This window comes from Podarcis filfolensis (genome assembly GCF_964270895.1).
Source record: "Podarcis filfolensis genome assembly, chromosome: 17".
In the NCBI taxonomy this organism is placed as follows: domain Eukaryota; kingdom Metazoa; phylum Chordata; class Lepidosauria; order Squamata; family Lacertidae; genus Podarcis; species Podarcis filfolensis.
The window spans coordinates 40,716,024-40,728,577 of record NC_139621.1 but is presented as its reverse complement, the minus strand read 5'-3'; the positions used below and the strand labels follow the sequence as shown (position 1 = coordinate 40,728,577).

The 12,554-nt window shown below is 43.2% G+C and overlaps 1 protein-coding gene across 5 annotated transcripts in view; it reads left to right on the top strand.

Moving 5' to 3' along the window:
• The window catches only part of STXBP5L (syntaxin binding protein 5L), a 68,812-nt gene that overhangs the window by 5,729 nt on the left and 50,529 nt on the right, over positions 1–12,554 (top strand). For 3 of the 5 annotated variants that reach the window (XM_083592912.1, XM_083592911.1, XM_083592910.1), the window contains exons 2-4: positions 5,243–5,340; positions 6,700–6,781; positions 9,217–9,317. In XM_083592912.1, the coding sequence (XP_083449038.1) occupies positions 5,243–5,340; positions 6,700–6,781; positions 9,217–9,317 (281 nt within the window). Of the gene's footprint in view, positions 1–5,242; positions 5,341–6,699; positions 6,782–9,216; positions 9,318–10,365; positions 10,467–12,554 lie in introns of all 5 variants that reach the window. The other 2 variants (XM_083592914.1, XM_083592913.1) reach the window with 1 other exon arrangement.

Sequence of the window (12,554 nt, the reverse complement as noted above, 5' to 3'; positions counted from 1 at the left end):
GACACACAGAAGGAGCTGATGATACTGGCATTAGCCTGCAAAAGTGAATTAAATGACTGAACCAGAATCGTACTGAGGACCTGGAATCAGGGTCAGAAAACTGAACTTGTAGTTCTGTGCTTTCTCAAATTCTGTCACAAAAGGCTTATTACACAGCTGATGCAGACCAGACTGGAGCTAGGCATACAATGAGTGGATCATTTTGAGAGTGACAAAGAGGCTTGGTAGTGACATTTCTGTATGGCACAGTGAAGGAGAAAATGCTGTTCCTAGTTTTACGGACTAATGCAGCAGGAATGTATCCCTGTTGGCTCTCCTGGACCTCTCAATAGCTTTCAGTCCCTTCAACCATGGTAACTTTCTGTATCACCTATCTGAAAAGGAGTCGGGGGCACTGCACTTTGTTGGTTCCAATCCTATCTTACAGGTAGTATTAAGAAGGTGATGCTGGGAAACTCTTGCTCTGGACTGCAGTGCTGGGAGGCAGTTGCTGTGCATCATCATGCCATATGCTATGGGGTTTCACATGCCTTTAATATCTACATGAAAACACTGGGAGAAATCAACTCAAGATTTGGGGCAAGGTGTCACCAAAATTTGGGTGATGGCCATTTCTCTTTCCCCTTTTTGTACACGCCAAGTAAAGCAATGGATGTTAGTAATGGGATAGAGGGAGGCTAATAAAGTAAAGCTTAATCTAGATAAAATGGCAGTATTCAACCAGTTCTGGATGGGTTGCACTCTGCCATAAAGATCAGATTTTCAGTATGATACCACTTGACCCAGTTTTGCAGCTGGATAAACAGTCAGATGGGCGGGGTATAAATAAAAAATTATTATTATTATTATTATTATTATTATTATTATTATTATTAAATGGAGTTCATAGCACTAACTTCATTTCCAGAGCCATCTGTTCTCCCAAATGTCATTTCTTTTCTATTGGACAAAACTGAAAAGGGGGAAGGGAGATGTTTTCTTTCCTGAATATTCCTGGGAATATTTTTGCCTGGTGCCTAAAGATATGTAATGAAGGCACCAGACAAGTCTCCCTGGGGAGAGCATTCCACAAACGGGGAGCCAACACAGAAAAGACCCATTTTCATGTTGCTGCCCTCCTCTCATGGAGGAGGCACACGGAGAAGGGCCTCAGATGATGATAACTGGATCTGGGTTGGTTCATATGGGAAAGGGGTGATCTTTGAGGTATTAATGCCAGAGGTAACTGAGAAAAGATTGCCACATTGGCTGCAGGATCTTTGATAGCTCCAAAGCTGGCAACTTACTCCCACAAAAATCAAAGCCCAGCTAAGCTGTTACATACTGGGCCAGGCCTTGCTGTTCCAATCAGGCTTTGCCATCCCTAGTGGAGTGTCTTCACACTTGAAGAACCTGGAAGTGCAAGGTGCTTGGAGACCTCTTGGAAGTTCTCTGGCACCTCTGTTGACCAAGATCACTGGGACAGAACTTCATGGAGTTGCTGTTGGCAAGTTGATCAGGGCTAGTTGTTCAAGTCCAAAGATGCAATCTCTTTGCCCTTCTGTTCTTTTAGACTGAGCTTCTCGTTCAGCCGAGGGATATACATCTTCTGTGGCTCGCTCTTCCTCCTGATAACCTTGGCCAGTCTTGGGGTTCAGACATGGTGTTTCTTTGTTTTAGTGCCCATATCTCACTCAATGAGTAGGTGATGACAGAAGGGGTGCCTCATTAGCCCCATCTGTTAGCCCCAGCAGTGCCGCTTCCTGAGCAAGTTTCCAGTGTTCCACTTCCACTGGGAAGTCCCCTCTCTTTGTGGCATCTGACATCATTGGCTTGAAGGGCTGGTTCTCCCCAACCAATCTGCCCTGCAATTATTTGATACTTTGCCATTCAATTTCTTCTGTAGAGGTTTGTTGTGTGTATTTGCATACTGTGGGTGGAGGCAGCAGATGGGCAAGTTTTCCACAGCCCAGCCACCAACAGAGCTTCTTCCCATCTATGACAATCTATCTCAGTCAAAGATTAGTGTTTGAAAGATAAATGGTCTGTGAAATATACAGAGTTGCTGTTGTTGACATCTGCCTGACTTACAAGAAATGAAGTGACCTCTGGGGGTGATACTAAAATTGCCCCATGTTGTAGATTAATTTTAGGCTTTACTTTGTGCCCCTCCTATACCTTTACTGTCCAGCTATTTTAGGCCTTTTCTGCAACGTGTTTCTCCCTCATCTTTGTTTACCTTTTAACTTGGCCTGCCTGCAGCTTTCCCTACTGAATTAGGACTCCCTTTGTGACTGCAACTCTCCGTAATTTAAGAGTTTAATCATGTAAACAACTCTGCAGCAAATGTAGAAGCACAAGCCCAGGAATCAATGCACTACCTTCTTTGTTCTAATTTTGGTGGGGAAATATTATTGCATTGTACAACTATACCATATCACTCATGTAACATTTCTTATTTGGAAGGAAAAATACAGCTGAACTGGGTGAAGGTGGGAGATGTGGTCTTCTGTCTTTGACTGAGAAGTAGACTGTGCATCCATTTATCTAAAGTGAGGTGCCTTTTCAAACCTGTTTACTCAGCCATGAGGGAAATGCACACAGAGTGGCAAAGGGAGGCCAGGAAATGGGGATTTAGGTTCTAGCTGTGTTCACTGCATGAGAGAGAGGCTGACAGAGAAGCAGTGCTCTTGCTGCATATATGAAAGTCTGTCTTGCTCATGCGTTTGGATGAGCATTTCCTGCACTATCTAATTCGTTCTTTTAATCCATTTTTAGTCTGATGTTGTAAAGAAAAGGTATCTGGTTATTTTATTAAGAGCATGCGGTACATGTCCTTCCTTCTCCAGAAGAGGCTGGCTTAAAAAATGAAAGAAAGAAAGAAAGAAAGAAAGAAAGGCAGGCAGACATACTCAACTGCTGATATGACTCTTTAAAGGCTAACAGATTGATAGAGCTATCTAACCCTCCTGGGCAGAGGGGTGAGGTTGGATTAGGTGCCCAGCTGTCCTGGCTAAATTGGTCCCCTAATGGAGGGACACAAGCATCATTCTGTTGATGTGGCACTCCTCCTTTCACCTGCCAAAAGTATGGGTGGGCATGACAATGATGCTTCTGGAAGGCACCAAGGTAGAGAATGCCATGGCTGCTTCTGAACTCTCTGCTTCAGATCAGGAGTGAGAGGAGAAAGGATGAGACTATGTCAACTTTGACATGATGCTGAAGCCCCTGCTCTTCTTCCAGACATGGCCTGGACCTGAAAAGATGGGAGACTCAGGGGCTGTGGAGGATGATGGGGGCTCAGGGTACAGTCTGTTGTTATAGAGCAAGAGAGTTTAGACAAGGAGGTGGGCCTGGGTTCCTCCCAGGGAGAGGTGTCAAGAAAAGGGAGGAGACCCATCTCCTTCCTCCCAGAGGAGTGCCCATCTTCAGGCCACGAATGCCCACATGGAAAGGGATGCTTGTGAGTGTACTTTTTCCTTCTGTGCTTTCAAGCTTGGTGGGTAGGCAGGATAACTTGCTGGAACAACATTACAGCTCCCATATAGCCTTGGAATTCTTCTTGCTGATCTTGGACTTGTAAACCCTGACCCTTGTGCCTGTACTGGACACATTGCTGCTAACCCTTCACCTTGTAAGAGCTGCTGGACTGTATTTGGTATTTCCATGCCTCTGAGGCCATGCCATTAATCTGCTTTAATAAAATACCACCTTCTTACTTATAAGTAAGTGCACCTGCTGTTCCTGTTTTTAGCAGAAACCAGGACAAGGAGGGCCTGGCCTGGCCCGGGAACCATTGGATCCCAATCTCCTGTATTCTCACTGGCATCATGAGATTGCATCGGGACCAATCCTGCAACTCACGTTTTGCTGCAGCTGCCATGAGCAACAGGGCTGCAAATGCAGCTGTGCTTCCAATCTGCTCCACAAAACCCCACCTACATGGAGGTGAAGTTAGGCTTGCGCCCGTAGTCTGCTTCATCGGATGTGTGAAGTGTAACCCTGAATTTGCAAGCATATGCCCACTGAGGGGTGGGAGATGTAGAGCAGGCTTCCTCAAACTTGGCCCACCAGATGTTTTGAGACTACTATTCCCATCATCCCTGACCACTGGTCCTGCTAGCTAGGGATCATGGGAGTTGTAGGCCAAAAACATCTGGAGGGCCAAGTTTGAGGAAGCTTGATGTAGAGCAGCTTCAAAAGAACAGGCAGTGACAATTGCCTGAAAGCAAAATAGTTACAGAGAGCAGTTAACAAGGATGTACAGTGACCAAGTTAAAATGGAATGTTACTTGATGTTAAGGCACATGTCCTGGCTCTGATAAGCCAGTTTAACATATGCTGCGGTAAGAACCAACAAAACTGCAGTCTCAATTCAAGTCATGGTTGACAAAACTAAACAGTCTGATAAATTGCAATAATTCAGCAGTTTTCTTTGAATCTCTATGTTCCAGTGTTCTCATTTTACAGTGTAGTTACAGTGTTCCCTGTTCTAATTGGCTGAAATTTCCCCCTGAACCTGTGGCACAACTGCATTAGCTACTGAATAGTTTTCCGGTCCAGATCAAAGTGTGGTTTTCATTTATAAAGCCGTATGCAGCTTAGCACCGCACTGGCTCAAGGACCACCTCTCCCCACATGAACCAGCGTGGACCCTGCATTTGTCATCTGAGGCTCTTCCTCGTGTTCCCTCTCTGAGTGGAGTACAGAGAGTCACAACATGAGAACAGCCTTCTCAGTGGTGGCTCCCAATTTATGGAAACTCCCCAGGGATGCACCACTACTGTGTATTGTTAGGTGCTAGGCAAATGCATTCTTGTTCCCCCAGGCTTTTGGAACTTATTTTTTGTTTATCTTCTGGAGTTGAGTTGATTCTGTTCTTTTCTATATGCTACTGATGTGTTTTGGGTTGTATTATTATTGTTTTTCCACTTTTAAAATATTACTTGTTCAGACTCCGCTGCCACAGGTTGTACTTTACCTTAATTTATCTGTATTTCCTTTTGAACTGAGATACAAAAGGAGCTTCTATATTAGGGTATGATAATATTTATGTAGATGTGTATATACATTATTATTAAATATTAGAATTTGCCTAGTTCATTTGTTAAAGAATATAATTAATTTGTTAAAAGATCTGCACTCAGTTGACAGCCTATTAATTAGTTTGGTTATCCAGAGCTTTGTTTGCACCAGAAATAATACTTAATGATACTGTAAAGCAACTACTCTACATCAACTGAGTTTCTTTCTTCTTTTGCAGACAGTTCGCCATGGGTTTCCTTTTCTTCCCACTGCCTTAGCTTTTGACCCAGTTCAGAAGATTCTGGCTATAGGGACAAGAACAGGTGCTATTCGAATGTATCCTTTGCTAGTATACCAAACAGTATGATTTGCAGCATAATGTACATTTTACAATCTGTGCTTTTAGCTGGTTTTCCTGCATTTGTACATTCCAATAGGGGAACAGGAGGAGGATGACATAGGGAGGGGGCTGAGACAGGAGGGGAGGCAAGTGCTTCCATCTCCCAGTTGCTTTGGATGGTGAAGCATGTCTTCCCTCTCAGTTTGGGGAGCACAGCAAAGGAATCTAGGGAGGGAGGACATCTACACTGCCTCAATAAAGGTTGCTTGTTGCTCTTCTCTGAGGGGTAAGTGCACCTGCTACTTTCCCCTACTTTTGCAAGATCCAGAATTAAAGCAGCATCAAACACAGTCTTTTTTCTTCTTTTCTGCCAGTCTTTGAAACGAGCAATATATCCATGTCAGCTCATTGTTCAACCTCTGGGTTCATCTCTGATGGATTGATTGAGAGATATAAAAACTCTCATCTCTCTCTCTCTTTCTCTCTCTGTCTCTCACACAAATAAACACTTAGATTGATGGTAAACTACCCCAAAAGTATGTTTGGCGTGCATGCAGAGTGGTGATGGAATTTGGATTATTCATGAGCTTTTTATTGTTAGAATTTGTCTTTATAAGTAATCTCTGTGTGCCTTATGCTCCAATAAGGAAACTTTTGGAGGAGGCAGCTGCACTGGGAAAGCCTGTGACTTCAAAGTATAGGAGCGTACATTAGGGAATTCTCACACAGGGCTTAATCTGCCCCAGGGAGACAGTGGAAGGAAAACTGTAAAATTAATGCTAATTAAACACACCTGGAAAAGGACAGAGCTTGCTTGAGCACTAGACAGGTATCCACACAGAGAGTTAGAATTTATAAGAAAAGTGTTTATTCTACACTGCCCCTCATCCCAGGATCACAGGGCGGTTTACAATATAAGAACACAAGACTACATAACATAGTAACAAACTAAAACAATATTCCCCAGTTTAAAAGGCCATATATTGTTTAATTAGCCAAAGACTAATTAAATATAGCAAGGACAGGTCTGTCTTCAGACCACCGCACAAAATCAGCTTTTGTCCTACCATTTGTCTCCGGACTATAAGAATATAAATAAATAAAGTGTATTAAATTCCACAAATATCAAGGGCTTGGCCAATGCAACATTGATATGGACAACAACTTCAGACAAAAAAAAAAAAGAATACTGTAGTACCAAACATGCCCACATCACATACTTCAGTCACACCTCCAGCACCTATCTGTATTAGACAGTGCCAGTTAAAAATGGTTAACTGTGTTTTATTTTGTTTTGCTTTTATTTCAGCTATCAAAAACTGGATTAACTGATCCTTAACTTTGACTCTAAACAGATTGGGCAGACCGGGTGTTGATTGTTATTGCCAACACGAAGGTGATGCTGCAGTTCTGCAGCTTCAGTTTTTGATCAATGAGGTAAGGCTATATAATAATAATAATAATAATAATAATAATAATAATAATAATAATAATTTTATTTATATCCCGCCCTCCCCAGCCGAAACTGGGCTCAGGGCGGCTAACAACAATCAAAATAATCCAACATTCTAAAAACATTCATTATAAAATTAATTAAAATCAAATTAAAATCAAATTGATGGCAACCATTAAGCAAAATTCTGTGCAGATTGCCAGAGGAGGGGGTCAGGCTGCGCCCTGACCAAAGGCCTGGTGGAACAGCTCTGTCTTGCAGGCCCTGCGGAAAGATGTCAGGTCCCGCAGGGCCCTAGTCTCTTGTGACAGAGCGTTCCACCAGGTTGGAGCCGCAGCCGAGAAAGCCCTGGCTCTAGTTGAGGCCAGCCTAACCTCTCTGTGGCCTGGGATCTTCAGGATGTTTTTATTTGCAAAAATGCAGATGTTTATTTAAACATGAGCAAAGTTATGTGTTCAAGTTTTTTTTCTTTTTAAGGGGGCATCTGTGGGTGGAATTCCCAGTTTGAAAAAGCAAGTTTCCAGCATTTGTAGAATCTGAGATAAAAGGCAATACATGCAAGCACACCTCTTTTGTGTGTGAGAAACCAGCCCCAGCCTACTCTTACCTTTCAGTGCTTTTGACCAATGAGTGCAGCCATAGAAATGATTCACATTTAGGATGTGATTAGACCAAGAGAAAGTTAGAGTGAAACACTGATTGTTTAGACCAGTGGTTGCCTACCTTTTGGGGTCCAGGGCCACATTTGGAATTTTGAGAAGGTGCCGAGGGCGCCAGTCAGAAAATGGCTGCCACCAGGGGTGGAACATAAGAAGCTGCCTATCTAGGTAAGTGTCAGTAAATCTTTGGGGCCTCAGGCAAAGGTTCTGCAAGCAACATTGACATTACTAGGTATGGAGTTGAAATTCAGAACCTCCAAGGCACCTTTTTCAGAAATGCTGTCACAAGAAACTGCTTATTGCTAGGTCAGACCACTGAGTCATCTAGGCCGCTATTGTCTACTGCAGCCTCTCTCAACCTTGGGTATCCAGATGTTGTTGGACCATAACTCCCATCATCCCTAGCAGGGTAATAATAATAATAATAATAATAATAATAATAATGATGATGATGATGATGATGATGTTTGTACCACGCCCATCTGGCTGGGTTTTCCCAGCCACTCTGGGTGGCTTCTAACAGAATTATTATTATTATTATTATTATTATTACCTGAAGATTGAACCTGTTGGACTAGATGACCCTCAGGATCCCTTCCAGTTCTACAATTTTATGATTCTGTGACATTTCACATGCCAACATGTGCTGCACCACTGCCCTTTCCACATACAGGGCTAGTTAGACAGGTGGCGCTGAGGCATCTGGATGCATAGATGAGATGGTGGAGTTGGAAGGAGGGGGTTTGGATTTGTTGGAAACTGGAGCATTTCGGGGCAGGCTGATCTGTGCAAAAGGAACAGATGACACTTGAACTGAAATGGATCCAGACTCTTGGTGCTTACATATATAAAAAAAAGCAACAGAGCAGCTTTTGAACTAACCCCTGAAGGAAAGCACACCCAGGACCTGGAGATCATCCAAGATGAAGGTGAAAGTGTTCCAGATCTTCCAGATGGCAACGTGATAGAATACCAATGGGCTACTGTTGTCCCTGGATACAAGCTCTCTAGGAAGAACAAAGAGGGCTGCGTGATACAGATCTGTGCTGTGGCCACCTGCCACTTTGAGATTGCCCAGTATCTCATATTCCCCATTCTGTCTTGGTGGAGAAGTCATAGCCCCCCCCCCCCGAAAACACAAAGTGCAAAATAGGTTATAAAGGGCAGGTAAATGCAGAAATCAGGTGGTAATTAATCCCAGAACAGCCCATCACCCAACTTCAGAAGGTATTGATCTGTTTCCCTGATGGATGTGAATGGCTAGACAGAGCAGTTTGCCAGTCAGGATCCACCTGAGGTCAAATCCTTTAAAGCTGGAGTGTAGTTAACAGTCCTTTGTCACAGACTTTGGAGCTCCCTCCCCAGAGAAGCTAGACTGGCTTCCTCCTTATTGTGCTTCCTCAGGCAGGTGAAGACGTTTCCGTGCGCTGCTCTGGTTCGCCAGAAGCGGCTTAGTCATGCTGGCCGCATGACCCAGAAGCTGTCTGCGGACAAACGCTGGCTCCCTTGGCCAATAGAGTGAGATTAGCGCTGCAACCCCAGAGTCATCTGCGACTGGACGTGTCAGGGGTACCTTTTCCTTTAAGCTGGCAAAAGGAGAAACTGAAGGTGTACTTTGGGCTGGCAGAAAAACTGTCACAAGCAATAGGATCTTGTTGTTCAAATGCAACTTCAAAAATTACTAGAACCCAGCCACTTCCCCATAATGTCTGCAAGATTAAATCAACACTTGACACACTTGTTTCCTGTCATTATTATAGGGTGCTTTGGTCAGTGCAAGTTCAGATGACATGCTCCACTTGTGGAATCTAAGGCAGAAACGGCCAGCGATTCTTCATTCACTGAAATTTAACAGAGAAAGGTAAGGCATAACAAATTCTCACATTTAGTTCCACAGATTTTGCTGTTGTATATTCTCTTAGTAGCTGAAACCTACTTAAACTATGTTTATGCAGTTAATCTTACAGTAGTTCCTGTACAGAACTGAGACCAAGAGCAGCCATGGCTCCTTTTCTCTGACGCCATTTCTTTTTGTCATGTGGCAGGTTAGGTGGGGGAGGGTTAGCGTGCACTAATATATTTGGGTTTTGAAGTAGTTGTAATTGCCAGGTTAAATTATACTTGTAGGGTGTATGAACATTTTTTTCCTACTGAGAAATCAGCTGGCTGTGGCTTCCGGTTTCAAAAGAGAAATGATAGGGAGGGGAGCCATGGGCGTAGCCAAGGGGGGGGGCAGGGAGGGGCAGCTGCCCCCCGCATCAATAAAAATACAAAATACAAAAATACAAAAAAACTGAGGTTCTACCCCCCCCTAACAAAAGGCCTGCCCCCCTAACAAAAATCCTGGCCGCACCAATGACTGGGAGCTGCATAATTCTTTCTCCTGCCCCTGCTGTTTGTCCTCACAAAATCACCCCTACCCTGAATAGCTTTTCTCTCCACAGGGGGAAAGATGTAGGGACTGGTAAAGCAAGGATTAAGCCCCCACACCTGCTCCTGCTGCTCTTCCACCTTCATTTGCTGCTTTATAGTGTTGAAAAAAGCCAGCACATAAGTGACACATAAACAGTTTCCGTCACCCACGTATTGTCTAGTTGTTGCCCCGTGATTTGCACTGTGAGAGAAAGGAAAAGGCAGGTGGTTCTTTACAACTCACAGCTGCTAGAAAATTTAAAAAATGGTGTATGGAATCCTGCTTCCTCTCCTTTTAGTAGTCAGAATCTGATTTAAAATGCCCTTTCATCAACAGCATTTTTATATTGCTTAAATTTCACCCGGCTATCCTGTCTGTTTCATGTACCTAAAATTAAAATTAGGGCTCAGTTCACACTTTCACTTGTCCCCTATTTTGATCGGATTGTACACCAATTAATTCCCTGGTTCAGAGAGCTTTTCTCATTATTCCACAGTGTACCTTGTGAAAATTCAATCTTACCTGCTGAATTGAAGCCTGATTAAGCAAATTCTCTCTTTGGATTTTCCATGCATCTGATAAGATCTGATTCAGCAGGTAAGATCCAATTTTCACAAGCCCCAGCTGCAAAATAGTGAGAAAAGCTTGATGCACAATACAGTGAAAAAGGAGGTCAAGCAAAAGTGTGGATGAGCCCTTAGTGTAATCCAGCATGGTTTCATTTCAAAAATCTCTCCTATTACCTTGCAGTAAGAAGATTTAAGTCTTTTTGAAAGTAAAGCTCACATCTCTGGATAAAGGCACATGAGGGCCAATAACCCAAATGACTTTATCATGAAATGAACTCAAAGCTCAGTGTTAAGCAAGGGGAGAAATTCTCCACTGATCAGTTCTGTTGGTGGCAAGGAAAAAAATGTAGGTATAAAAGGACAATTCACAGGATACCAAGATCCAAGTTTGGGGCAAATACTCTTTGGTGAGAGAACCCTAGCAGAGATTTAAAATCACAAAACATGCAGGAAAGTAAAGCATGGAAATATATGCTGTTAAAATTTTAAAATATGTGCCCTTGTGAGTTCCTTCAAAATTTCCATTTTGCCTGAGCATAGAGAAAGACCACACCTTTGGTAAGTTAACAATATGCTTTACTGTACTTGCCAAAGATCTTTCCAACTTTCCAAAGATCAGATTCATGTGCTTCAGAATAGGTTGCACAGACCGTAAAATTTAGCTGTTACAAAGTGGTGAAAGTTCTTCAAGTATGGATATAGGAACTCAAGACTGAGTGGCTGGTGAGACCCATGTGGTCCGAGCTTGGAGCAACCAGCTCCACATCCTCACACACTAAGCTCCTCAGGTAGATTGGGGAAACAAAGACTTGCTTACCTAGTCCCTCCCCAGGTGAGCTAAGCCTTTCAGGACAGCTTACTCTATGGTCTTAACTTCTTCATGCATTAATTAGAACTTAAACACGTTGGTTATATGAGGCTGGTTATCCCACAAGTTCAGTGAATGCAACTGAGAGGGAAGGTAGACATATTGATGGCAGCCTCATATGTATCTGCATTGGGATGCTATCATGGTTGCCCTATAAAGCAGTGTTTGGGGTGATTAAATAATGAAAAATGGAGGATCAGTGTGCAGGGTCAAGATGCTGAACTAGCCCCCATCTGTGACTTTCATCACTGAATTGCTCGGGGTAATAGTCTGAAAAATAAACCGTACTGAGTGGGGGGGGGACTGGTGGAGAGATGGAGTTTTCAAACTAGGGGAACAGTTCCACACTGCTCATTGCTGCTTGCTTTATTGGAAATTAGCACAATCCATCTATTTTGCCCCAAGTATTATGTGATGGGCACAAAGCAGCAATTGGATACTGGAGTTGTAGGCAAATTCACTTTGCAAAAATATGACCCAGGCCCGATTCTGCAGATTTAATTTTTTAAATTTTTTCCTCAGTGCTAGGCAGGAATTTGTCACATACGAAAGTACATAAGGGCATCCTACATTCCATGCTCATTTGTCCTTAATTGTTCAGCAGTTCGTGCCACACATTTTTTAAAATAATGTTTTCATTAATCTGGGCAAGTTCTTCTCTGAAGCTCAGTAATGATGATGAGCTTCTGTGCCTTTCGCTGGCTCCCTCCCACACAACCCATTTTCTGCTCATTCTGACTTGGGTTACCAAGGCAATGAATTATTGCACATAAACAGAATCTCAAAGGAGGATAAAGTTTCTCGCCTGCAAGTTTCTCATGGCGCATGAAGCATTGTGCTGGCCAGCGCCTCTGACGCGCCAGTGACCCACCTTTAATTGCTAACCGCATGGTGAGAGTGGCAGTGATTGCTGCTCTTGGTATGCCAGCTTTGTGGTCGTGGGCCGATGAAGGACACAAAGCATCAAGGGGGAAGGCCAAGCCATCTCAGCCTGCCCCCTTGCTGTTTCCATTGGCTGTGGAACCCCAAATAGAGAGAGCTCACTGCCATTCTCTCACGAGTTCAATTTTTAAATATATATAATTACAATTTAAACGGTGTACAGGTGGAGTGTTGGCTGCTAATGCAATGATCAGTACTTTCTGTTAGGTCGGCCATAAAGAAAGCTGTCCTCATTTAAATTCTCTCGGTCTATTTTGCAAGATTATTGTAAAGAATAAGATGTGGGAAAACCTGAGCTCCTTGGAG